The sequence below is a fragment of the Mirounga angustirostris genome, unplaced genomic scaffold, assembly GCF_029215605.1.
Source record: "Mirounga angustirostris isolate CCGP_5_RB_7025 unplaced genomic scaffold, mMirAng1.0.hap1 SCAF_1, whole genome shotgun sequence".
Taxonomy (NCBI): Eukaryota; Metazoa; Chordata; class Mammalia; order Carnivora; family Phocidae; genus Mirounga; species Mirounga angustirostris.
Window position 1 is genome coordinate 202,089,283 of NW_026991709.1, and position 25,444 is coordinate 202,114,726.

Here is a 25,444-nt window from a genome sequence, read left to right on the forward strand (position 1 = left end):
TCCTTCCCTCTGCTAGCTCTGGAATTAGTTTGCTTTTCTTTTTCTAGTTCTTTAAGGTGTATGGTTAGGTTATTGATTGGAGGTAATTCCTTTTAATTATGTGCAGTTATAGCTGTACATTTCTCTTGTAGCACTGCTTTTGATCAGTCCCATCAGTTTTGCTGTCTTGTGCTTTCGTGTTCCTTCATCTCTTAAATTTTTCTAATCTCTCGGTGATTTCCTCTTTGATCCATTGATTGTTTAAGAGTGTTTAATTTCCATATATTTGTGAGTTTTCCAATTTTCCTTCTGTTACTGATTTCTAGTTTCATTCCATTGTGAACAAAAAAGATACTTAGTATGAATTCAGTCTTTTAAAATTGATTAAAACTTGTTTTTATAGCCTCACATGTAATCTATCCTGGAGAATGTTCCATGTGCACTGTATTCTGCCATTGTTGGGTTGCATGTTCTGTATGCGTCTGTTAGGTCTCACTGGTTCTAGTGTTTAATCTTCTATATCCTTACTGATTTTCTATCTAGGTACCTGTCCCTCATTAAAAATGGGTCAGTGAGGTCTCCAGTTGTTATTGTAGAACCGTGTATTTCTCCCCTCAGTTTTGTCAATTTTTGCTATATACTCGTTATATCTTCTTACTGTTTCAAATTTTTTTATCAACATAGAACCTCCTTCTTTGTCTCTTGTAACCTTTTTTAGCTGGAAGTCTATTTTGTCTGATGCTAGTATGGCCATCCCAGCTCGCTCTTGGTTACTGTTTGCATGGAGTATATTTTTCTGTCCTTTCACTTTCAACTTGTTTGTGACTTTGTATCGAAAGTGAGTCTCTTATAGACAGCATATAGATGGATCCTGTTCTCTCCCTTAATTTAAAGTACTTGGAACCATTCTTGTCAAAGAAAGCTCAGGAAATGCATGATGATAAGCACCGTGATTACCACAGTCAGTTTTGCACAATCCGCTCCAACATCCGCCTCCTTGACAGCGTGTAGTCTCATTTCTCCTTTTCTACCACAAACCCACCAGGTTGGGGAGTCTGTTGTCCTCCCGTTCTGCAGGTGAGAATGGGTGACTGAGAGAGGCTGTCTCATGGCCTCTGGCTCACTGCCCTCAACACAGCCTGCACTGCAGGCAGAACCCTCTCCACCGCCCTTGCCCCTGGACACACAAGTACATAGAGGAGTCATATGTGCCCTGGCGCTGACACCTACATTTCTTTTGCAAAGATGGGCAGAGAGGGAAGGCAGCTGACCTAAGTCATGTGGCTGGCCTGTTGGCCTTGTCCGTCCAGCTCTGAGGGTGGTCTTCCAGTCCAAGGAGAAAAGCTAGTGAAGATTCTCCTACTCCCTGGGGTTCTAGATAGCATTTCTCCCCAGGATTCAGGGTGTCTCAGGTCGGATTGCCATCAAGTGTCAAACTCTGGTGCCCACTGAAATGGAGGGTGCTCGGTGGTGGGTGCTGTTCTGATGTGTGTGCGCCATGATTCTGAACCCACTCCCCGAGGCCTGGCCCCAGCTCCCCGCTGGCGAGGAAGCCTCCACTGTGGTCTAGCGTTCAGGCACAGGCTCCAAAGGCTCACATCCAGGGTTAAGTCCCACTGGTCCGTGTCCCTGGGGGAGTGTGAGCAGCCCCCACCTCCTTGCTTGCTGGAAAAGTGGTCCGAGGAGAAGGACAGTGGGCGCGCTCCAGACACACAGCGGGCTGCTCCGACCTTGGCTCCCTTGCCCGGTTGGCAGGGCTCCCACACAGACCTTCTAGGAGATACTGGGGTATAAGCATGGGCTCAAGGAGCACTTGTGGGTGGTTCTTACAGGCGAGGCCCCAACCCTGGTGCACTGGGAGGACCTGGCTCTTTGCACATGCCAGAAGGGCCTCTGTACCCCCGTTTGCCCAACTTCTCCCTCAGGAAGCTACCGCCTGAGGGGTGGTGGTTTCCGCCACCCAGATGGGGCCGTCACAGCATCTTCATGTGCATTAGTGTTGCTGGCTCCAGCCAAGCTCCGAAGCTGATGCCAAATTAAATGTCAGTTGCTTTGAGGATGGTCGGCTGCCTCCCCGGAAGGAGCTAACAGCCACAGAGCTGAGTCTTATGCCAGACTCTGAACCCTTGTGCGTCTATGCTGGGTGTCTGTTCCCTGCAGGGCTTATTTCCAAGAGTCGGTGTGTGAATGCGCGCGCACACACACACATACACGCACATGCTATCTCCACTCTTATGTCTGCCTTTGCAAAGTTCTCGTCTTATCACCCATCAGACACGTGACCTTGAGCGAAGCCCTGGATCTCTAAGTTCTGATGTTGGCGTCTGCAACGTGGGGGTATAGAGTCTGCCTGGAGGTCATGTGAGGATGAAACTGGGTGCTTGTGATAGAGCCCAGTGAGGCCCCCGCGGTCACCCCATGACACGGGATACCAGCTGCTGTGATGTGAAGGCTCTGTCATGTGTGCTGGGTGCCTCAGATGTCATCAGTGCCTGGACACTGTGCCACATGCAGAAGCAGGTCTGGACCCATGCATCCATTGTTGACCAGCCTGTGTTTTGTTTCCAGTTCAGGACCTCAAGGGGCTTGGCTATGAGAAAGGGAAGCCCGTAGGTCTGGTGGGTGTCACGGAGCTGTCAGATGCCCAGAAGAAGCAGCTGAAGGAGCAACAGGAGGTAAGTCTGGGGCCGAGCAGGCAGGCTTCAAAGGGGCTGGTGGAGTATCATCCCCCACCTCATCTCATACTTCAGTGGTTGTGTCGCGTTCTTTCTGAGCCTCCCTGTGCTGGGTGGATCCCACAGTCAGGGGAGAGGTCCTTGGGCAGCAGGCCCCTGTCAGCCGCATTCCACCTCCCAAGGGCCCTCCCCAGCCTGCGTTGGACCCAGAGCTGAGGCCTTCTCACACTGGCTGGGCAGCCCCTGAGGCTGGTGCTCTACAGCTACTCCCCAACACGCTGACTAGGTAGTCTCCATTTTTAAGTTTTCCTTCCAGTGTTCCCCAGCAGCCAGTACAGGACAGGCCTGGCTAGTACTGGGGGCCCTGAACGATGTGACAAATGCTCAGTTGGTATTGGGCTGTGATTGGGGTGAGGGCTGGCTTGGTCTCTCTGCTTCTTTCCTGGGAGGACTACAGGCACCTGTCTGTTGGTCCTTGGGGACACTCAACCCCAGTCACCTTCTCCAGGCTGGCAGCCCCATCACCTCACCTTCAACCCTTCTGTGGTCAGGGGCCTGCGGTGTCCTCCTTTGGTGTCCACAGCAAGGGTGCCCAGGATGTGCTGGGTTCCAGGCCAGACTGGGTGAGGCAGAGAGGGGTCTTCCCTGCTCACACGGGGATTCAAGGAACCCAGGGCATGCCCTGACACCAGACCTTGTGTCTTCTTGAGCACTTGCTCTGGGCCCTGTTCATGTGCCTGCCTTGGGGAGGACAGAAAGCAGGAAGGGTGAGGGCACCTGACATGCGCAGGGAAGGCGAAGGGACTGGCCTCCTGCACGTGTGCTCCCTGGCACTGCTCACTGGTGTGTGCGGCCCGCAGATGCAGCAGATGTATGACATGATCATGCAGCACAAGCGTGCGATGCAGGACATGCAGCTGTTGTGGGAGAAGGCCCTGCAGCAGCACCAGCACGGCTACGACAGTGACGAGGAGGTGGACAGTGAGCTGGGCACCTGGGAACACCAGCTGCGGCGCATGGAGATGGACAAGACTCGGGGTGCGTCGAGGAGCACCTTGCGGGTGGGGTGAGGGACAGGATACCTGGGTGAGGCCATGCCCTAGGCACCGCAGGCTCAGGAGGCCCCACTCACCTGCTCAGGAAGGCACCTGGAGGCACCACCTGGGGTCTTAAGCCGCCTGCACGACGTGTACGGCCTGGAGCAAGAGATCGGCTTCTCTGTCTCCGTTTCCTCAGTGGGAAAAAGTAGTTCTCTAAGCGTTTGTGGCTGTTTGAACATGGCACTTAGCAGGGCTGCTTGGAGGAGCAGGGTTTGGGTGGGGCCTCAACCAGCTGCCTCATTCCCCTACGACCCAAAGTCCCTGCACCCTGCCCAAGACTCATACCTGTGCCGGGGGGCCACCTGGCCCGCTCTCTGCCCTCTTCCTTTCTCTCACTTTCCCCCCCGCTTCTCTGGGCAGAGTGGGCCGAGCAGCTGACAAAGATGGGCCGTGGCAAGCACTTTATCGGAGACTTCCTGCCACCAGATGAGCTGGAGAAGTTCATGGAAACCTTTAAGGCCCTGAAGGTGAGCTGGGAGGGTCCCTGGGCACCAGCTTCTGTTGTGGGCTGGCCGGCAGGCAGGCAGCCACGCCGGTGGCCCAGCCCCTCCTGTTAGCCTCATGAGACAGGCGCCTGAGGCAGCCTCGGGGGCCCCCCTTCATTCACAGGGGGAGCTGGGCCCTCTTGCCTCGGGAGGCATCTGTTGATGATAGACACCGTCTGTGGAGGGAATTAGCAGAAAGCAGCCCAGCTGCCGCTTTAGAAACATTTCCCAGGGCTTCAGGGAAATTCTGCTTTCAGTGGAAAAAATTAAGTGCAGTTTACAGGCAAAGCGTTTCTCAGGCAGAAGCCCCCATGGACTGGGTTCTCCAGAACAAGAATTCACATTCCTGCCATGCTGTCATCATGCTTCTGAGGAGAGAGAGCTGACGGGGCACATCCCATGTCATCTTTTGGGGGATTTTTGTAAAACTGCTTTGTACCACATAACCTCATCAATAAGGCGGTCACCTTATTGACCCCATCTTTTTAGCATTCTGTGTAACGAATTGCCCTCAGAACCTAGGACTTTTCTTTACTGATGAACCATTAATCTTTCCCATGGTGGGTGAAGCCTGTGTGACCCGTCACCTTGCCCTCGTTGACTTTGCCACCAGGCAGCTTGGTAGAGAGTCTGACCCTGGGGACCCTGAAAAGGAGCATCTTGGTCTGTTCTTAAGGAATCTGATCTGGTACAGAGGCTGCAGATGGGCAGATGGTCCCAGCGGCCAGTCCGGCCATTGGTGGTGGGAAGGGGTGGTATTCAGGCCAGAGCCAGGACCCAGGACAGTTGCAGCCCTGGTGGATGACAGCCACCTCCTTGCCCTGCAGGAGGGCCGAGAGCCTGACTACTCAGAGTACAAGGAGTTCAAGCTGACAGTGGAGAACATCGGCTACCAGATGCTGATGAAAATGGGCTGGAAGGAGGGCGACGGGCTGGGCTCAGAGGGCCAGGGCATCAAGAACCCAGTCAACAAGTGAGTGTATGCGCCCCCTGCCACTCCTGCTGGCATCCGCCCGGCCCCCTGCTCACTTGGCCCTGTCACCCCCCCGCAGAGGCACCACCACAGTAGATGGAGCAGGCTTTGGCATCGACCGGCCAGCTGAGCTCTCCAAGGAGGATGATGAGTATGAGGCCTTCCGCAAGAGGATGATGCTGGCCTACCGCTTCCGGCCCAACCCCCTGGTGCGTGTGTTCCCAGCGCCCCATATGGCTCCTGGCTGGGCTGCCCAGAATCTCAGCAGGGGGGTGGCAGTGCTGGTAACAGAGCTGTCTCTCCTTCCCCAGTCCAGCTAAGCCAGGTCTCACTAGCAACTCCCCATCTCTCCACCTGCCCTCCCCTCTGTGAGCTTAGCTGTCCCTGGAACATTCTGGGCAGGAGGAACCACTGTGTTTAGCATTGACCCCCTCCCCTTTTTCTTTTTTGCCTCTCACAGAACAACCCCAGACGGCCTTACTACTGAGTATTCTGGAAAAACGCACAATTGTATTTTCCAAACGACTGACCTTCCCTGGACTGTGGAATGTTCTGGCCTGCATTTCTGCCTGCCCTTCCCGTTATCTCAAGTGTCATGCCGTGTATTAAAGTTCCAGTGCTTGCCTACCAGGGCAGCCTGGTTTTGCCATCACCAGAAACCGCTCTGTTTCCATAGCAGCGGGGCTGGGCTGGGCAGATGGGGCTGGGATGCTGCTGGTAAAGCTCCCTGGTGCCTGAGAAATAGGAGAGAACCATCTAGAAATCTGTCTATGGGGCCCCTCACCATCAGCCTGGGTTAGAGTTGAGGGGAGGATCCACAGATCCTCTGAGAGAGACTGGTGGCTGACCAGCCAAGACCTGGCTGCACCTGGACCAGGGGCATCAGGGACCTCCCAGTGTAGCACTGTGCTGCAGGAGTTAGGTTGGAAGGGGTCCCCAGACAGGGCCCAGCCCTCTTCAGATCTGTGGGGCAGGTGGACCCAGGGCACACCTGTGCCAGTCACCTCACCAGCAGGTGGCGTTGACGGCCCCTCCCCGAAGCTTATCTGTGACAGTTGCAGCCCAGGCTATCCCAGTAGCCAGTGGGGTGGACACAGGAGTCCCTGGGCCTCGTGCCTTTAGGGGACAACTCTGTGGACAGATGCAGCATGCCAAGTGCTCCCTACATCTCCAGAGCCTGCACCTCATATTTGTGCCAAGACTACCTGGGGATCTCATTCAGTTGCAGCTGCTGAGTGAGCAGCTTGGGTGGGATCCTAGGAATCCAAGAGCCTTGCTTAAAGTATGGCTTGGAGCCCTGAGGGATCCCCACAACCCACCCATCTGCCCACACATGTGCCTAGTGGGTCCTGCTCAACCCCTGTGGGCTCAGGGGCTTAAAGACTCCAGCTGGAGTTCGGCTTCTGGGCCAGCCTGCATTCTCGTAGTCATTGAGTAAACAGCACCAACTGTGTGAACTGGATGGATAGGCTCTGCCCCCTGGCAGCCAGTCTGTTGTGTACATGGTGGTGAACCTGAGACTGATAAATGCAAAGAGGAACTGGGTGCTGTCTTGGCAGCAGCCTGGGGAGTGTCTCAGTATGGGGGAGGAGGGCATCCAGGGACTGGGAGTCTCAGCACAAGAGCCCAGGCAGGGATGACATATACCACCCTGTCTCCCTTCCATAGACACTGTGCCCAGGGCAGGGCCAGGGGTGACATTCCCATGTGTGGAGGCTGCCCAGTGGTCCCAGGTCTTGAGCACAAGAGTAGCTCTGGGCAGCCAGAGGTTCCAACGATAGGGATCCTAGGCCTTGGTCCCAGGCACCTCGCCATCCAGGTCAAGGTCACCCTTCAATTGAATTAGTGACCTGGAGGCTCTCCAGACTTAGCCCATGGACTTTACCCCCAGGCAAGTGGAGAGGTGGAAGAGAATGGGCCCCAAATTCGGTGTGCATGCACATGCACATCCCAGACACAGATGCAAGGCCAGGTTGCTAGACAGAGCTGGATCAGACACCCCTGGCCTTGGAGGAGGAGGAGGAGTGGGGCTGGGGTGGCAGAGAGGGCTACCTGGAGGAGGGGACATTGGGATCTGCTTTAAGGGCTGAGGAAATACTAGAGGGTCCATCTTGCAGACAGGAAAGAGGCCTGGGGGGGTGTTGGCATCGCTAGAGCTGGGAAAAGTCAAGAAATGAGACTGGAGCCTCAGGTCAGCCCAGAGGAACCTGAACTTAACCCATGGGCAATGGACAACTGGGAGGGAGGCTAGGAGGGAGGCTGTCAGGTTGGTGGCCAGAAGATCATCTTGTCACCCAGGCTCAGAGATGGGACCCAGGTGGCACAAGGCCAAGGGGCTGCATGGAAAAAGGGTGAGGGTTAGAATCTTCCCCACACACAGACTGTGGGCCTCCCCCAAGGCACCTGCTCACTCTTTTCCAGCAGCCACAAGTAACACATGGGCGAGAGTCCAAGGTGGGTTGGAGACGGTTGCCTCCTAATTCTCTCCCTACCCTACTATAGTCCCCTCCCTGGTGCAGCCCCCCCCCCCCCCCCCCCCGTGCCATGCCCTTTGCATTTTCACCTGAACCAAGCCCAGCCTCCTGCAGGCTGTTCAGAATCCTCCCTCAGCTATCCCCTCTGAGCCCCCCACCACACCCCAACCCCAGGCCTGAGCTATTCTCCTTGCCAGAAACACTGTTCTAAACTCACCAAACTAGCAATCCATGCCTAATCTAAGCCCACCCTTTGGACTCCCTCCCTTTGACACCACCCACTGAGCAGGGACACAGCCTCAGCTGCCCACGAGGTGCCCAGGCTACATGGAAGGAACACAGCACACAGAGTCCTTCAAGGGACCCGCCCAACCCATGACCTTGGCTGCCTGCCTTGAGATGATCCCCAGACCCAGTCAAAGCTTTACACCCGGACACGTGTTTAAATGTGTGTGGCCACTGTGTGAACACTCAAATCCAAGGGCCCTGAAGGCAACTCCTTGTGTCCAAGTGACTGAGGTTCCTCCGTTGGCGCAGAATGCCGCCAATGCCCCTTTGATCCTAGGGGGAAGAAGGTCTAGGGAACGTGGAATTAAAAAGGGTCCCCTTCAGGGTCGAGGTAGGTACACCGGTGGCTTAGGACGGAGAAAGTAGAAGCCAGAAGGAGGCCTGGAGAACAAATTCCCTTAGAATGAAGCTGCTGGCCCAGGGCCTCCAGGTTGCAGTCCTGGGCCTCACGAGCGGAAGCGTCCGGAGACATGGTGTTCTAGCCTTGAATAGTGAAGCTGAGGCTGGGCGGCGTAGAGAACCGCGCTGAGTCCGGTGACGGCGAAGCCGGGGGAGGGGTGGGGGAAGGGACCACTTCAAGGGGGAGGGGCCTCAGAGGCTCCCCGGGAGCGCGCTGGACGGTCAAGGTAAGGCGTCCAGACCAGGGCGCAGCGGCGGGCGACCTTTGCGCGGGGCGGGGCGGGGCGGGGCCGGGTCCCCGGCACCCTCCCCCTACCCCAGACGCGCGGCCGCGGAGGAGCCGAGCGCCCTGGAGGCCGCGCCGGGACCGAGCCGGGGTCCGGGCGCCGCTACTATGGACATCCCGCCGCTGGCCGGCAAGATCGCGGCTCTGTCGCTCGGCGCCCTCCCCTTGTCCTATGCGCTCAACCACGTCTCGGCGCTCTCGCAGTGCGTGAGGGGAGAGGCCAGGGCGGCCACCGGGAGGGGGGCGGGCGGCGGGGCCGCGCTGGCGGTGGCGGGGAGAGAGGATGCGCGGGCGGCGAGCCTGGCTCCCCCGAGCCCCGAGTCCCTGCGCAGCTCCTGCCAGGAAGAAGGGACCTAGGCCAGAACTACCCCCTGCCCCATCCAACCTGAAGTCCCCTCTCCGCCGGCCAGGAGGCTGTGTGGTGAGGGTGGGGGCGCTCCTGGGACGTTTAGGGCTTGAGGAGGAAGGAGGCTGAGAAGCAGAGCCTCCCCACAGGGCAGAGTTTTGGAGGGTTTGTGGGGTTTCCCAGGGATGTGCCCAGCTCCAAAGTTACCAAAGGTCAAAGTATTGGCCCAGATAATGGCCTGATGACCCAGCTCTTGACACACTCGGACACGCGTTCTCTTCCAACAACCCTAGCAGATGGCCCCTCCATTGCCTCTCTCAGGCCTGAGACTTTCTCCTGTTAAGGTTTGGCCCACCTGTCTTTAGCCTCAGTTTCGCCTACATGCTGTGACCTCCCTTGTCTCCTAAACTAAACCCCAGACCTGTGGATCCTGCCACTGGAGTACCAGGCATATGCAAGCCCCTCACACTCCCAAACCTAGCTCAACTCAAGACATGGAGTACAGGGAGTATTGCCTGTGGGGTTGTCTCCTTGGGTACAAATTCCTGGCTCCATCCCCCTGGATGAATGAGTCAGGTTGCTTCTGGGAGCCTGAGTTTCTTCAGTGTGTAATGAACATAATCCTCGACCTCGTCCCATAGTTAGAGTTAAGGATTACAAATTGTGTGCAAAGGCTTGTGTGGTCTTATCTGATTACTATAATTGCCATTGTTGGTCAGATGGGACCAGGATGGGGATCTTAGGTGTCAGAGAGGTCCATGAGAAGGTAGGAGCCTGGAGAAAGTGTAGAGGAGTCTGGGAACCTGGATAGCTTTCCCAACCACCCACTCTGCCCACCTGTGTTGGAGGCTTCCAACCTGATTTCTTTTTCTTATCTATGCAACTGGTTGACCTGTCTTATCTGGTTGATGGGGTAGATCAGGGCAGGGGTGGGGTGGAGTTGATAGAAACATTTGGACTTCAGCTAGGAGGAGTCAGGAGTTTCAGAAAGTGAGGTGTACAGTGCTGAGCACTAGAGACCTGGCAGGGCCTTGGGAGCTGGGTCTGACCACAGAGTGGCTTGGTGATGTTGAATGACTGACAGCAAATTGAGTTAAACACATATCAGCAAGTGACAGGATGGATTGTATAGTCAGAAAGAGTTGACTGATGCCCCCTCTGTACTTGGCCTAAGTTGGGCAATGATTCTAAGGAGTCAGGGAGGGCTTCCTGGAGGAGGAGCCATGAAAGATAGGCCACGAAAGATGAGTAGGCATTTGCCAAGTGGAAGAGACTTCTGGAAGGAGTTTCCAGGAAGGAGAAACAGCTCAGGCAACAGCCTAGTGATGGGAAAGGGCAGTTGCAGGGAACAAGATTCCTGGATGGAAAGACACTTCAGTCTCAACATCTGGAGCATCCTAGAATCTGCTTTTGCCCTCACCAGGGTGGGTGAGGCCTCAGCACTGGGCCTGGCCTCTCTGACTTGTTTTCCCTCTCCACAGCCCCCTGGGGCTGGCATTGATGAGTACCCTGATCCTGGGCCTGCTTTTTGTGGCTATCTACAGTTTGTCCCCCGGCGAGATCTACTATGACCCACTCTATGCTGGTGAGTCAGTCGGAGAGAACTGTGTGAGCAGGGGCCTCCTCCATCCCCTTGAAGGGCTCCCATCAGGCTGGAGAACCTCAAAAAGACTGGAGAAACTTCATTGGTTGGGGAACCTCAGAGGGCCTCCCCCGTCAGACCTGGGGCTCCTGAGAGCAGGACTGTATCTTCCCATCAGACTGGGAACCCCTGAAAGACCATACTTCCTCATCACTTTGGGATTTCCTGAGGGCAGGGTCAGTGCCTTCTCAGCCTGAGGCCTCCCAAAGGCAGGGACTGTGCCTCCTCAAGAGGCAGGGCTATGGGTCATGTGACTTGTGGAGTGGCGACTGGGAGCAGTTGGGTGTGGTTCCTTGCCTGGACTCTGGTTCCCAGAAGAGTGCCCCCAGGCCCCGCCCACTTTCCCCACAGTGTTCGCTGTCTTCGCCTTCACCTCGGTGGTGGACCTCCTTATTGCTCTCCAGGAAGATGGCTACGCGGTGGGCTTCATGGAGTTCTTTACCAAGGAGGTATGTAGGGGGCCGCCCGGGATGCCTCCTGCCCTGCTGCCCAGCTGAGCCCTGACCTGCCCCTGCAGGGAGAGCCGTATTTGCGCACTGCACATGGAGTCTTCATCTGCTACTGGGACGGCACGGTTCACTATGTCCTCTACCTGGCCATGGCTGGTGCCATCCACAGAAGGTGCATGGCGGGGGAGTGGGGGTGGTGGCACCTGGATCCTGGGAAGGAGATCAAGTTCTCAGGTGGGGTCCCATGCCTGGGTGCAGTCAGCAGTGTCTGTAGGGGAAATCTCTAGGGCTCCAGCCAGGAGTGGCCAGGAGAAGGTTCCAAGGAATGTCACAGGTGTAGGTGGTAGTCAGCTCTCTTCTCTTGTACACCCCTGTGCCTAAGCAACCACTTCTGTCCCTGGACAGATGGTCTGTTCAGTCCCCCATTCATCTCCCTGTTGTCCCTTCTGTCCTGGACAAAACTGGGAGGGACCCAGAGCTGGGGAGCCCCGGGTGGACTCTGGGCCATGGCTAGGGCTCTGAGACTGGGGAACAGGCATCTGTTGGTCACCCCTCCATCCCCCACCCTAGGAAGAGATACCGGAACCTTGGACTGTACTGGCTGGGATCTTTCATTATGAGCATCCTGGTGTTCCTCCCAGGAAACCTCCTTGGTAAGGACTGGACTTTGAAGGATCCCGTCTCCTCAGGCTGGGTTACTGTCCTGTGCCTAGAAGGTTCATAGGTAGGTCTTGGGAGGTAGAGGGGAGAGGCAGCCCAGTATGTGGGGGTGGCTGAGCAAGAGGGACACCCAAGATGTATCCAGGAGAAGCAAAGAACAACTGAAATATAGAAGCCATATCCAGAAAATAAATTGAGGCAGGCCAGGCTGAGGAGTCTGGACACCATCTTATGAGCACTGGGGAGCCAGAGGTGCTAGAGCTTGAATAAAGACTGCATTTATGAATTACTACTTCCAGCCAGGGATTCTGGTGTGATTCACCTATGGGTCTGGCCAGGCCTGGGTGATCCTCGCTGAGTGACACCCCCTCTCTCCTACCATGACAGGTAAATACAGCTCAGAGATCAGACCCGCCTTCTTCCTTGCCATCCCCTATGTGCTAGTCCCATGCTGGGCTGGTATGAGGGTCTTCAACCAGTCCCGGGCACCAACCTGCTGTACCCCCAATGTGGTAAGTGCCTTGCCACCAGACAGTTCCTTGTGCCAACATGCCCGAATGCCCCTCCTCCCCCCAATTAGAGTTGCTTCTGATCAAAACCATTGCCTCTTTGGAAGGATCTCGTTGGCCTTTAGGAAAGAAGGGAGGAGCCTTTATTGAGTGCCTGTTGGATACCCGACTTCTCACACTGTCTCTCTCCCATGGGGCAGGTACAGGAGGAACAAAGAAAGGGCATCCTGCGACGCCCGGTTGACCTGGCCCTTGTCATATACCTCACCCTCGCTGGGTTCTTCACCCTCTTCCGGGGCCTGGTGAGTCTGCAGTGGCCAGCCTACCTTTCTTCTACCTCCAACCCCCTTTCCTGTCCCCACCAACCATGTTCCTTTCACCAGTGCAAAAAGGCCACTGCCCGCCAGTCTGGTCATCCAGGGAAGTTCTTCATCAAGTCTGATCTGAGTGTTCCATGACAAAGCCCCATTCTCTGTAACCTTCCCACCAAAGTGAAAGAACCAAGCCTCGGGGAGGCCAGAGCAAGGGGTATGGGAGCCGCCTGGGAGGGTGGAGAAGGCTTCTTGTGGGAAGAATGTTTGAGGTGGGTTGTTGGTTTGTCTGTCTGCCCCAGGTGGTGCTTGACTGCCCCACAGATGCCTGCTTTGTCTACATCTATCAGTACGAGCCATACCTACAGGACCCCGTGGCCTATCCGAAGGTGCAGGTGAGAGGGCAGCTGCGAAGAGAGGGCCATATGGTCCTGCCATCGGTAGAGGTCTAGCAAGTCCTCTTTGAAGCAGGTAGCAGAAACACAAGTCAATCTGTTGTCCTACCAAAAATGTCTGTTTTCCAAAATGAAGACAGATATGGTCTTCAAGTATGGCTGGATCTAGGAGCTAAGGATAACTCTGTCTCTGGGCTCTGCTTTCTTTGCCTGGACTCCACTCCCAGGTAGTCACTTTGTGGGATTGTGGAGACAGCCTTGGGCAGCAACAGGCCTCCATCTGCCCTACTTAGCCACCCCAGAGGAATGTGAGTGATTATTTCTCCAGAGCTTGAGTACAAATCTCAGGCAGACTCTGATTGGCCCGCGGGCCATCATCACTGAATAACGTGCACATCCTGTCGCTGATCATTATGGCCAGGGGGGCTGGAGTGTTCCAGTTGGCCAGGCCAGGGTCACGTGCCACTTCTGGAGTAACGTGGGTGGGCTCAGTGTGTCTGCAAGTGGTGGCAGCGGTTGGGGGAGGGGCAGATATCGAGGAGCAATGTGCACAGGGTTGGGACGTGCAGAGAGCCGCATCATGGGTGGGTTCTGAGGCTGGCCAGATCCTCCCTGGGGCCTCCACCTCAGGGGGCTCAGGGAGGCCACTGCTGCTCATCCTGTGGGTTGTATGCCCCTCAGATGCTAGTGTACATGTTCTACGTGCTGCCCTTCTTTGGCCTGGCTGCTTATGCCCTCATCTTCCCTGGCTGCTCTTGGCTGCCTGACTGGGCCTTGGTGTTTGCTGGAGCTGTTGGCCAGGTATGGTGGGGTGTGGGGGACGTGCGGTGGGGTCTGTAGGGAAGAAAGTTTCTGCCTACCCATCAATTGCTTTTGTGCTTTCCCTGAGCAGGGGGACGCTGAGCCTCTGAGAGGCGCCAGCCCCAGCTTGATACCTTAGGATTCCCTAGTCTCGGGGAGAAAGTACCTGACACTAACACTCCCAACCCCATGGGGGGGGTGTGTGGTCAGAACTGGAGAGAGGGAAGGATAGGGGCTGAGAGCAATTCCAGAAGGGGAAGATTTCCTAGGAGAGTGAGCCTAGGAGCTGGGCTTTGATATATGGGTATGAGTTCTCTAGGCAAGGAAGAGCATTTCAGGAATTGGAACAGCATAAAGACGCCAAGGGGGATAATGGTTTAGCAGAGCTACAACATGGATAGAGGCAGAGGCAAGAGAATTTGACAGCTAGATGGTGAGGGCTTTGAACTCTGAGCATGGAAGAGCCATGGAATGTGTCTGAGCTGTAGAGGGCCCAGTCAGAGCTAGGGGGCCTGTTTCAGGGTTCCTGATGGAAAGTGATAAAGCCTGGGCCTAGGCCTGAGCAGTGGAGACCAAGAAGACATCCCCAGGGTAGAATCAACAGGATTTGTGTCAAGTGTCAAGTGCTGCTTGGGGTAGGGAAGAGCAAGAGGAGGAACTGGACCCAGATCAAGGAGATGGGAAACAGGGAGGGCCCAGCAGAGAGTGAAGATGGTTCTGGTTAGACAGCTGGGGAGAGGCTCATAGCCAGATGGAAAAGGACACAGGAAATGTGGGGACAGGGATATTTAGAGGCAGACAGATGGGCTAGAGAAGGGAGACAGGCCAGCAGCCAGTGAGAGGGACAGAGACCCTCTGGGCTCCCTAGGGTGGGATGCTGGTGATGCTGGGACTTGTTCTTTCCTGGCCCCTGACATACATCCTCCCTGTATGGCCACTAGGCACAGTTCTCGCACATGGGTGCCTCCATGCACGTGCGCACGCCCTTCACCTACCGTGTGCCTGATGACGCCTGGGCCTGCTTCTTCGGGTGCAACCTGCTGTATGCGCTGGGTCCCCACCTGCTGGCCTTCCGCTGCCTGTGGCAGCCCGCCTTCTTCCTGCGCCCGCCCCCTGGTCCCCTGGACCACCACAAGAAGGATCACTGAGAGTGCTGGGGACTCCCCAGGACTCTGTTTCCATGCTCAGACAGCCCTGCTCTGGGAAGGGTGGGCTGGGTCTTTTAGAAGCAGGAAGTACATCTCCAGGTGTCTTTGGTCCTGGCTATGGTGGTATCAGGCCAACGCATGGGATGGGACAACTAGGGGCCAGATGTTCCCTTGAGGGCTGGACACGCTCAGCTGTCACGGTACCCCAATCCCACACAGACTGTTCTACTCCAGAATTTACCCATCGTACCCCCATGGATCCTTTATAGTAAAAACAAAACACAAAACACAAAACTTATGATGCCCAAATACTGCTGCTGCCTGAGTGTTTCGGGATTCAGAGGTGAGGGACCTGCTTCTCAGACCCCATGAGGGCCTGCCCATCACTGCCAGCATGAACATCAGGAACTGGAGGTACTGGCCAGCAGAAGTCTGCCTCTGGTTGGTGTGCACAGCTCCATCTTCCAGATGGGGAAAACTGAGGCTCAGAGTGGTCCAAAGACCTGCCTGAGGTCGCGATCAGGAGAGAAAAATCCAAAATCCAAGCTCTGACAATAAATTATAATAACTAATGGCGTGGCAGTTATTAAGCACCTACAATATACCATTACCAAAGGCCAAACTCAAGTGCTACATGCTGGATCTCACCCTATAGTCCAGATAGGGAACAACCTGTAGGTGGTAAAGGTCCTGGTCGGAGGTCACGGCTCCTAGATGCAGCTGAGCTAAAGGACCCAGCGCCAGCCTAGCCCATCCAACCATGGACCCTATAACCCTGCCTCTGCTGTATGGTTGGCTCATATTTTGGGGAAACTGAGGCTGAAGAGGCCGCCAAGGGGTTGGGGAAAGGCATATTTTTTCCTGATTCGATTTTTGAACTTGGGCAAAGGGCCAGGTTTGTGGGTGACTCAGGCCCAGAGTGGGTCTGGGGCTTGATCAGGCTCCCCTGCTCCCCGCTCCTACCAACATTTATTAGGCACCTATTGTGTGTCTAATCATTGGATCTTCACCAAAGAACCAGCACTCCATTTCCTGGAGATGGAAACAGGCTCAGAGAGACCAAGCGTCTCTTCCAAGGTCCTACAGCAGGTGAGAGGGTCAGATTTGGACCTGTTGCTGCATATTCCCTCTGCAGTGTGTTTGACTGTTGTGGGGCCCCACCCGCAGAGTGAGCACCTTTTGGGTGCCAGAGCCCAGGACGAGACGATGGCCACCAAGTGACAAATGGGAAAACAGACCTGCAGGCCAAAGCCCCTGGCTCACCTTGGGCATCCTAGATGGAAGACTCCGTCAGGCCGCCCCCCCCCCCCACTCCGCCCTCCATTTTAAAGAGAGTTAAACTGCGGCCCAGAGGTTCCTCTTCCCGCCCAAGATCAGCCAGCAAGATCAGCGACGTGGTCCTGCATTCGCTGTCTAGTGGAGTCCTTCCTCCGCCCGCGCCCCGGTTTCTCCGCGGAGCACGCGTCGCCGCGTTCCCTTTAAAGCTCCTCCCCGCACCCCCAACCGCTTCCCTCCTCCCCTTGCAGGCAGACGCCGGGATTGCGCCGCCCGAAGGGACTTGCCCAGTCCTTCCTGGGTGTGCGGGGAGCGCAGTCCCGGCGCGTAGGGGCCGCTCGGCGGGGGCCGCACGGGCAAGATGGTGAGTGGGTCACGGGCGCGGGTCCCGGTAGGTCCCTCTCTCGGATTGTGTCTCGCTCTGTGTCTGAATCTACGTCCCTCCGTGTTCCTCTTCTCAGTCTCTCCCCGCTCCGTCTCTCCAATCCCTTCCGTCTCTCCCCCTCTTGTATCTCTGTTTCTCGAACTCTGCCTCTCCTTTTATATCCCTCCCCGCCTCTCCCCACTTTTCTCTCCCTCTTTTTGTCGTACTGGTCCCGTTTCTTTTCCTCTGAGTCTCCGTCTCTCCCTACCTCCAAGCCCCCTCTTCTCTTTTCCCCTCTTGCTCTCTTTGCTCTCTCCCTTTCAGTCTCTTGTCTCTCTCCATCTTTCCTTACCCTTCTCTGAATCGCTCCCTCTCTATCCCCATCTCTCCCTGCTTTTCTCTCTGTCTCTGTCTCTTTCCCTTTCCTCGCTCTCTCCCCGTGTCTCTACCTCTCTCTGGCTCTACCCCTCGCGCCCCCCTTCCCCCCCGCCGCCCCCACACCCGGGCAGGTTTGCTGCAGTCTCCTGGCGCACGGATAACCTTGCTGCTGCCACTGCTCCAGCTCCTCCCCCTTCCCTCCCAATCCCCGCCTGGGCTGGCCAGAGAAGGGGGCGGAGCTCCGAGCGGCCGGGGTCGGGGTGAGGGGATCTGGCGGGTTGCCCGCGCTGGACTGAGGGCAGGTGAGCCCGGGGGCGTGGGCTTGCGTAGGAGCTAGAGTGTGAAGGCCCGGGAGAATGCGGGGGACAGGGGGTGAGGGCTGGAGGGTCTGCCAGCTTCCTCCTTGGGAGAGTCCTCTGGGACCCTGGCCGGGGTGGGGGACGTGGGCATGCGAGAAGTCCGCGCCGTGGGGAACGAAGGTCAGGGGGCTAGTCCTCCGCCAGGCAAAGCCCAGGAGGCTGGACTGAGGACCCTGTGCCCCCAGGTGTGTGCTCGGGCGGCCCTCGGTCCCGGCGCGCTCTGGGCCGCGGCCTGGGGAGTCCTGCTGCTCACGGCCCCCGCAGGGGCGCAGCGCGGACGCAAGAAGGTCGTGCACGTGCTCGGTGAGTCTGGATAGCCGAAGCGGGTCTTGCCCCGCAGGAGCCGTGGCCGAATGTGATTGCCTGGCTGCAGGGAGGATATAGAGGGTAGGGTATGGAGCGCTCCTGACGGTCATACTCCACCCCCAACCCCTCCTCCTCTGAGTCCCAGTTCCCTTTCCTGATACCCTTTAACCTTCCGATCCCCTGACCTCGGCCCAAGCCTTCTTCTCACAACACTTCCCTGGGATCCCCTTCCCCCGGTTTCCCATCCCGCCACCTGGGACCTCTTCTGAACCCTGCTTGGCCCTCCCGCAGAGGGTGAGTCGGGCTCGGTGGTGGTGCAGACGGCGCCGGGGCAGGTGGTCAGTCACAGGGGTGGCACCATCGTCTTGCCCTGCCGCTACCACTATGAGGCAGCCGCCCACGACCACGACGGCGTCCGTCTCAAGTGGACTAAGGTGGTGGACCCACTGGCCTTTGCCGACGTCTTCGTGGCGCTGGGCCCCCAGCACCGAGCATTTGGCAGCTACCGTGGGCGTGCGGAGCTGCAGGGCGATGGACCCGGGGATGCCTCCCTGGTTCTCCGAAACGTTACGCTGCAGGATTATGGGCGCTATGAATGCGAGGTCACCAATGAGCTGGAGGATGACACTGGCATGGTCAAGCTGGACCTGGAAGGTAACAGCTTGTGGATGGAATAAAGCATGTGTCTAAGGGAGGAGAGTGGGAAATATTGCAAAGGACAGAAACCAAATCAAGTTGGCCTAAAGGAATTTGAGGCTTGGTAGGGTAGGGTAATTGTTCTGATTTGAGGCGAATTTGCTCACCAAGAACACTGGCAATGTCTAGAAAGGGGTTGCTGATGGCATCTAGTGGGTAGAGGCCAGGGAGGCTGCAATACATCCTACAATGCACAGGACAGCCCCCCACAGCAAAGAAGGATCCAGTCTAAAATGTCAATAGTAAGGACTTTGGGAAACCCTGGAGGTGAGATCCAGGGAGATCCACTCACACCATGTCAGGAATTCCTCCCTCAGCTCTCTTTCCCTAAGTGGGCTTTCTTCAGGCAGGTTTCCCCTGATGGAGCCAAAAAGTAGTGCCAGGCTTCCATCCTCCAACTTAGCAGTTAATTTCCTAGCAGTGCTAGCTAGAGTCCCAGAGTTGTCTCTCATTGGCCCAAGTTAAGTCATGTGCCCATCCATGAGCCAATCACTGTGACTGGGAGATGGGATGCTCTGATTGGATGACTGTGGAGCTGAGAGGTGGGTTTTCTACCTGAAGAATTCTCTCCCGCCTGGTTTGCCTTCCTCAGCCCATCCGAGAAGATTCTAGGAGAGATTTCAGAATCTGTACCTCCCAACAATAGCAAATAACAATAATAGCAGCAGCTCTCCTTTATTGTCCAAATTAAAGAAGTCTCTTGTTTAATTTTCCCTAAAAACTTTGAGGGAGATGCTAGTACCAGCAGATGGGCAACTAGCTCAGAGAGATTAGAACCTTGCTCAGGGTACAAGCAAGTGAGTGGCAGAGCTAGGACTCGAGCCTCGGTCTTCAGCCTCTAGGTGTTCTTTCTGGCCCCTGTTTGGTCCTCCCTGCGTCTGCTGAAAGATGCATCTGCACCTCCAGGGTCTGCCCCTCAAACACACACGCAGAATGCTGCTGAGCTGAGCTGACTGTGGGTCCAATGAAGAGCAAGTTTTAAGAACTGAAGGTGGAAGAGAAACCAGTGGGAACTGCCCTGGACAATGCTGGGGATCAAAGAGGTCTTTGCCCAGGGTCATACTTTCAGGGGCTCCCTGTGGGGGAGTCAGCACTGGACACAGACATTCCCAGCTCCATCAGCTCAGGGCTTGACCAGAGGGAAGCTCCCAGTGCTGGGGGAATGTCAGAAGCACTAAAGATTGAAGGGAGAAGGGTTGTGGGGGTTTGGTTTTGAAGGATGAATAGGAGTTGAGCAGATGGAAGAAGTGGAAAGTACATAAGCAGAGGTCTCCAGTGGTGGAAAGGGGATGGATATGATTAAGTATCTTAAGAGGGAGAGTCAAGTGAATCCCAAGCTTACGGCAAAGGGATCACAAGGGGTGTGAGCTTGGGAACAGCGTGGTCAAGTCTAAGTCCAGAGTGAGGGATGGAGTGGACAGTCTAGGTTGAAGAGTCACGCAGCACCCCAGATGTTAGGTGGGTAGGGGAGGGCTGGGATTCCCGAGCTGAACCCCCTACGTACGTCCTCCCAGGAGTTGTCTTCCCTTACCACCCCCGTGGAGGCCGCTACAAGTTGACCTTCACGGAGGCGCAGCGCGCCTGCGCTGAGCAGGACGGCATCCTGGCGTCCGCAGAGCAGCTGCACGCGGCCTGGCGCGACGGCCTGGACTGGTGCAACGCTGGCTGGCTGCGCGACGGCTCCGTGCAGTACCCGGTGAGCCAGCCCCGGGAGCCCTGCGGCGGCCTGGGCGGAGCTGGGAGCGCCGGGACGGGCGGCGGCACCGCCTCCGGGGGCGTCCGCAACTACGGCTTCCGCCACAATGCTGGAGAACGCTACGACGCCTTCTGCTTCACATCCAACCTCCCGGGTGTGTAGGCCCCGCCCCTAGGAGGGAGACCCCGCCCTCCACAGGCTCGGGGTCCGCCCTACCGGTGAGGCCCCGCCCCCAGAGAGCCCTCTCCCGGGTCCCCCTCCCTCTCAATCTCTTTCCCACCCTCTCAGTTTCCTCCTTTTAGCCCGTCTATCCACTCCGGCCCTTGGGGGCCCAGACCAGGCTATCCCACCCGCGGACTGCCATGGCGCAGCAACCAAGCGTCGCCGGGCATCAACACTGCCCTGGCCAAGGCTGGGGTCCAGGACTGCAGGGGAGAGGGTGTTCCTGAATCCTCTGGCTGGGGTCCTGGGTTGCAAGGCACGTGGGGGTGGGAAGCGTCCTGAATCCCGAGAAGGACAGATCCCGGGAGCGGCCTTAACCACTCTCCCCCACTCCACTGCAGGACGTGTGTTCTTCCTGAAGCCGCTGCGGCCTGTGCCCTTCTCGGGAGCAGCGCGTGCATGCGCGGCGCGCGGCGCGGCCGTCGCCAAGGTGGGACAGCTGTTCGCTGCGTGGAAGCTGCAGCTGCTGGACCGCTGCACCGCGGGCTGGCTGGCCGACGGGAGCGCGCGCTACCCCATCGTGAATCCGCGCGCGCGCTGCGGCGGCCGCCGGCCGGGCGTTCGCAGCCTGGGATTCCCCGACGCCACGCGCCGTCTCTTCGGCGTCTACTGCTACCGTGCACCCGGCGCGCCGGACCCCGCACCCGGCGGCTGGGGCTGGGGCTGGGCCGGAGGCGGCGGCTGGGCCGGAGGCGCGCGCGACCCCGCTGCTTGGGCCCCGCTGCGCGTCTAGGCCCTGGGCGCAGTTGGTTGGGGTGCTTGGCGGCTGGCCGAGTGCTCTGCGGTCTCTTGGAGACAGACCACGTGACTGGAGACTGGTCACGCTCCCTGCGGTGCCCTGCAGGCTGACCAGGCCTCCTGTGGTCTTTGAACACTGGCTGCGCCCCCTGGGGTCCTCACAGACTGGCCAGTTCCCGGAGACTGATCAAGCCTCCACCTCTCCTGGACGGTGGATTTCCCCTCCTCCCTCGACTTTCCCCAGGAGATGGGGCATGCCCCCTGAAGACCCCTGGAGGCCAACAGACCCTGAGGTCTTCTGAAGACTGGCCACTCCTCCCGAGGTTACTTGAAAACAGACAGGACCACCCACCCCGCGGTCTCCTGGAGGCTGGACCCCCAGGATTATCTGGAGATTGGCCTCAGGCCCTCTGCATCTCCCTGGAGACTGAAGACTGATCCCTTATGGTCATCTGGACACTGAACCCTCTTCCCCCTCACATGTAGAGAAACCTCGGAGCTCACCAGGTGATCACGCCCCCGTGCTCACATGGAGTCTGGGCTTCTGTCCTCTCCCCTGTGGAGACCTGGAAATTGGGTATTCCCATTCTTGCCCCTTTCGCTGCGAATCCCTTGAAGTTTGCAGACTAACAGGCCATGTTCCCAGGTCACCCTGAACAGCCCCGCCCCTCCTTTCAGGGGAGACCAGCCTTGTCTGTCACCACTTCAACAGAATGACATGCCCCAGCTGGCTCGCATGACTGGTGGCCATGCCCCTCCCCTCAGGTATCTCTTTGGAGGGAGAAAATCCGCTCCCACCTGATGGACGGCCTCTTTCCTGGCTGTCACCAAAGAGACCATCCCTTGGGCCCAGGGATCCATAGGATCCATGTCACTCACTTGGAGACAAACTGTCCCACGTCCCATTGTTACCAAGGCGACCAGCCCAACTTCTACCTGTAACCTAGTCGCACAGCCCTTCCCTCATCAGTCACACCCAGGAAGATAGTGCCTCCCTCCTCCAGCTGTAACCATGGATACCACACGTTTCCCATCTCGCCTCCGGGACACCAGAGAGCTACAACTCTACTTCTGGATGTCCCCATTCTTACCAAAGCCATGAAGACCACCTTCCCCACCCCAAACTGTCTGGAGAGTGACCCAACATTCAGCTCTCCAGCTCTCACCGTGGGAACAGGCTGCCCCTTTCCCCAGTGCACCCCAGCTCCTTGCCACCCTCCAAACTCTGCCTCCAAGCTGCTAAAACCCCATAGCTGTTGCCATGGAGACCAAACTCTGGTGTCTGAGGTAACCGAACACCTTTCCCCATAGGCTTTCCCAGGTCAGCAGGGCCCCCGCCCCACCGAACTATCACCATAGAGACTGTCAGCATCGTCCCCATGACAACCAACTCCCACCTCTCAGGAACTTCTTACCGTGGGCTAGAACTGCACCCCTTTGGGCTTCATGTCTGCCCCTTAACCAGATAGGCCCAGCTCCGGGCAGCATCCCCAGATATGGCTGGACTACTGGAGCTGCTGGACACCCTTCGTTTGCACGCTAACTATATGCCAGACAACAGTGCATGAGACCCTTGCAACCCCCAGGTGTTTGCATTGCTGCCGTACAGATGAGCAAACTGACTCTGGCAGCCTGGCCCTCTATGCCATGCAAGCACTGGGCTCCCCCCTTCCCTTCTAGACCACATCTCCATTATCACGGAGCTCCTCTCCCCTCTAACTGCCCCTTTCCCCACATTTCACTCCTTAGAGATCCAGGAGAGATGGAATGTTTTTAAGCTTCAAAATCCACAGTGAGCTCCAGGTTCTAAAGTGCAATTTGTGCTAAGAAGTCAGGACCCAGCCAGACGCCCCCCACCCCCAGTGTTGAGAGCCAGTTCAGGAGAGATGGTCCATGAACAAAGCCACTCCAGCTATGGGAGACCTCAGCTCCAAGGTCTTCCATGGAGTAGGACAGTGTGCCCTCCTGGACACACACACACACACACACCCATTGTCACATCCATCTTGAGGAAACCCATCTGTGAGTTTTGGAATCAGGTGGGCTCAGGTTCGAATTCTGCCTCTGTGACCAAGTGACAAACCCCCTGAGCCTGTTTCCTCCTCTGTACCAGAGCTGTTCTGAGGGCCCAGTGAGTGCAAAGCATACAGCAGGGACTCAATAAAAAAACGTGTGGGGTTTTTTTTTGGATGAATGAGAAAATGAGACAGCCAGTGGGTAATTGCTTCATAAATGCACTTTGGTGGATGAAATATTTCCCAGCTGGGGGGGGGGAGGTATGGTGATGATTTGGTTGGGAAGCATCCCCCCTCATTCCTCAGGAGCATCCTCACTCCCCAGTTTCTCCCCCTCTGCCTTCCCCCATTCTGCCTTCACTCTCTTCCTTGCATCATCCCCCATGTGTCTGGCCCTTTTCAGCCCTGTCCTGATTGGGTCGTTGACACATGCGGTGATTCCTGTCAATCCCCCAGGCACAAAGTGTGGAAAACTGGATGGAAAATTCTTGCACCAGGAAGGCAGATTGCAATTTTCCGTGGTGCGGAGGTGGAGTTGGGGGGAGGGGGGGGAATCGTGGACGGAGAAACATTGAAAGTTTCTGGGATACAAGCAAAGGGAGAAGAGAAAAACATGTAAAAGTGATTAGGCTGTAGACGTGAGATAGTCGATGTTACCGCTCATCCTTCAATACCAGATGTGACAGAGCTCCTAGAGATTCAAACCACTCATCTGAAGGCAGGGCCCAGCCCCTTGGTTAGACTGCCTTGGGCCCCAGCTGGGCCTTCATTTCCTTGAATAGGGGAATGGTAGGGGCATATTTCCAGGGATGAGTGCATAGGATTTTTTCACCCCGCCTTTTCCCTGCTGGCATCCTCTCTCCCTTCCGTGGTTCCAGTTTCCTAGTTTTTCTCATGAATATGTAACTTTTTAACCACCACTCGTACAATGAGAGTCAGAGGGGTTGACACACCCCCTTCCAGTTCAGCCAATGAATGCTGTGGCACACCTCCTGGGAAACCCTGATTGGTTCAGGGAGGGATAGGGAAGCGGGTGGACCGTGTGACTGAGCGCCTGGGATTTTGGAGAACCAATTGGGCCAAGGGAACCTTCTTTCTGCTGGAGTCGCTTCATTGTTGGAGTGGAGGTCTCCAGGGACCACCTGAAGGAGAGCTAAGGGATGGCAACCGGGATAGAACCCTTCCTGACGCCAGATATTCCGGAAAATCGCTCTTTCCCATCCTACACCACTCAGTTCACTGTCCGGAAACATCCAAAGTTTCTTACAAGCCCTTCCAGAGATGTTTTATGTTCATTCAAGCAAACATGCATATGTATTTCCCCCCTTTTTACACAAATGGCATTTACACAGCTCACACTGTTGTAGCATATCTATCTAGTTCCAAGACATTTTTATCATCCCCAAAGGAGACACCATACCCATTAAGCAAATGCACCCCATTCTTCCCTTTTCCCTCCCCTCTGCCCTGGCAACTGCTCATCTGCTTTCTCTCTCTATAGATCTGCGTATTCTTGATGTTTCATATAAATAGAATAATATAGGGGCACCTGGGTGGCTCAGTCATTTGGGTTTTTTGTTTTTGTTTGTTTTGTTTTGTTTTTGACTCTTGATTCCCGCTCTGGTTGTGTTTTCAGGTGGTGGTATGGAACCCTCCATTGGCTCCAACCTGGGCGTGGAGCCTGCTTGAGATTCTCTCTCTCCCTCTCCCTCTGCCTCTCCTCCCTGTTCGCTCTCACGCTCAATAAATAAATAAATAAATAAATAAATAAATAAATAAATAAATGGAATCTTATAATATGTGCCATTTTGTGTCTGTCTGGCTTCTTTCACTCAGCATGTTTTTGAGGTTCATCCATGTTGTGACATGTATCAAGACTTTATTCCTTTTTATGGCTGAATAATATTCTGTGGTATGTATATACCACATTTTGTTTATCCATTCATCAGTTAATGGACATTTGGGGTTTTCCACCTTTTGGTGATTGTGAATAATGCTGTTATGAACATTCATGTGCCATGTTTACTTTTAAAGTCACTCTTCTTTTACTTAATACTGTATTTTTGAGATAGTTTCAATCACCATATAAAGATCCCCCACCCCCACATTCTTTTGAACGTTGGCAGAGTATTCATTGTTTGGATGCACCATAGTTTTTGTAGCCCATCTCCTAATGGCAGATGTTTAGATACCCCTATTTTGCTGTTAATAATAAGTTCTCACATCACCTCACACAAGTGCAAGTATGATATCAAGAGTTGTTTAATCAAGGAGTTAAACTGGCCATTTTGATAGTGATCTCTACCTCTTCTTAGAGGTGGGGCCAATTTATACCCCACCAGTAATAGATGTACCTGCCTCTTTCCACACATCCTAATCAGCATCGTGTGTTACCACTTTTTATTTTAGCCAACCTGATAGGTTAAAAAAAAAAAAGGTATCTCATTGTGGTTGTCACTTGCAATTCTCTTATTA

General features: G+C 55.8%; 3 protein-coding genes across 6 annotated transcripts in view; all 3 read left to right on the forward strand.

Moving 5' to 3' along the window:
- Positions 1-5,861, forward strand: part of SUGP1 (SURP and G-patch domain containing 1) — a 30,954-nt gene extending 25,093 nt beyond the window's left edge. The window contains exons 9-14 of one of the 2 annotated variants that reach the window (XM_045862640.3): positions 2,548-2,654; positions 3,515-3,692; positions 4,115-4,221; positions 5,067-5,212; positions 5,292-5,421; positions 5,673-5,861. In XM_045862640.3, the coding sequence (XP_045718596.1) occupies positions 2,548-2,654; positions 3,515-3,692; positions 4,115-4,221; positions 5,067-5,212; positions 5,292-5,421; positions 5,673-5,699 (695 nt within the window). In that variant the 3' untranslated portion in view covers positions 5,700-5,861. The remainder of the gene's footprint in view (positions 1-2,547; positions 2,655-3,514; positions 3,693-4,114; positions 4,222-5,066; positions 5,213-5,291; positions 5,422-5,672) is intronic. The other variant, XR_010413559.1, reaches the window with a different exon arrangement.
- A 125-nt stretch (positions 5,862-5,986) lies between these two features.
- TM6SF2 (transmembrane 6 superfamily member 2) lies at positions 5,987-17,287 on the forward strand. Of its 3 annotated transcripts, XM_045863833.2 has the most exons (10): positions 8,574-8,862; positions 10,487-10,590; positions 10,999-11,096; positions 11,165-11,268; positions 11,667-11,749; positions 12,144-12,268; positions 12,466-12,567; positions 12,879-12,971; positions 13,653-13,772; positions 14,714-17,281. In XM_045863833.2, the coding sequence occupies exons 1-10, from the start codon at positions 8,768-8,770 to the stop codon at positions 14,918-14,920; spliced, it is 1,131 nt and encodes a 376-aa protein (XP_045719789.1). In that variant the 5' UTR covers positions 8,574-8,767; the 3' UTR covers positions 14,921-17,281. The 3 variants fall into 3 exon arrangements, with proteins under 3 accessions (XP_064453379.1, XP_045719789.1, XP_064453389.1); XM_064597309.1 differs by lacking the exons at positions 8,574-8,862; positions 10,487-10,590 and adding an exon at positions 5,987-8,305 and having other exon boundaries at positions 14,714-17,287; XM_064597319.1 differs by lacking the exon at positions 10,487-10,590 and having other exon boundaries at positions 14,714-17,280.
- Positions 17,288-17,295: 8 nt separating this feature from the next.
- On the forward strand, positions 17,296-24,765 carry HAPLN4 (hyaluronan and proteoglycan link protein 4). The gene is made up of 4 exons (XM_045902212.2): positions 17,296-17,599; positions 17,894-18,256; positions 19,813-20,148; positions 20,558-24,765. The coding sequence occupies exons 1-4, from the start codon at positions 17,386-17,388 to the stop codon at positions 20,947-20,949; spliced, it is 1,305 nt and encodes a 434-aa protein (XP_045758168.1). The 5' UTR covers positions 17,296-17,385; the 3' UTR covers positions 20,950-24,765.
- The last annotated feature ends 679 nt before the right edge of the window (positions 24,766-25,444 follow it).

Bases quoted from the DNA above. Each gene is read 5' to 3' on its own strand.
- HAPLN4 (XM_045902212.2), top strand. From the start codon at position 17,386: ATGCGAGAAGTCCGCGCCGTGGGGAACGAAGGTCAGGGGGCTAGTCCT. The intron at 17,600-17,893 runs GTGAGTCTGGAT...GCCCTCCCGCAG, and splicing joins GAAGGTCGTGCACGTGCTCG to AGGGTGAGTCGGGCTCGGTG. The intron at 18,257-19,812 runs GTAACAGCTTGT...ACGTCCTCCCAG, and splicing joins GGTCAAGCTGGACCTGGAAG to GAGTTGTCTTCCCTTACCAC.
- TM6SF2 (XM_064597309.1), top strand. From the start codon at position 8,014: ATGGAAGGAACACAGCACACAGAGTCCTTCAAGGGACCCGCCCAACCC. The intron at 11,097-11,164 runs GTATGTAGGGGG...CTGCCCCTGCAG, and splicing joins TGGAGTTCTTTACCAAGGAG to GGAGAGCCGTATTTGCGCAC. The intron at 12,568-12,878 runs GTGAGTCTGCAG...TGTCTGCCCCAG, and splicing joins TCACCCTCTTCCGGGGCCTG to GTGGTGCTTGACTGCCCCAC.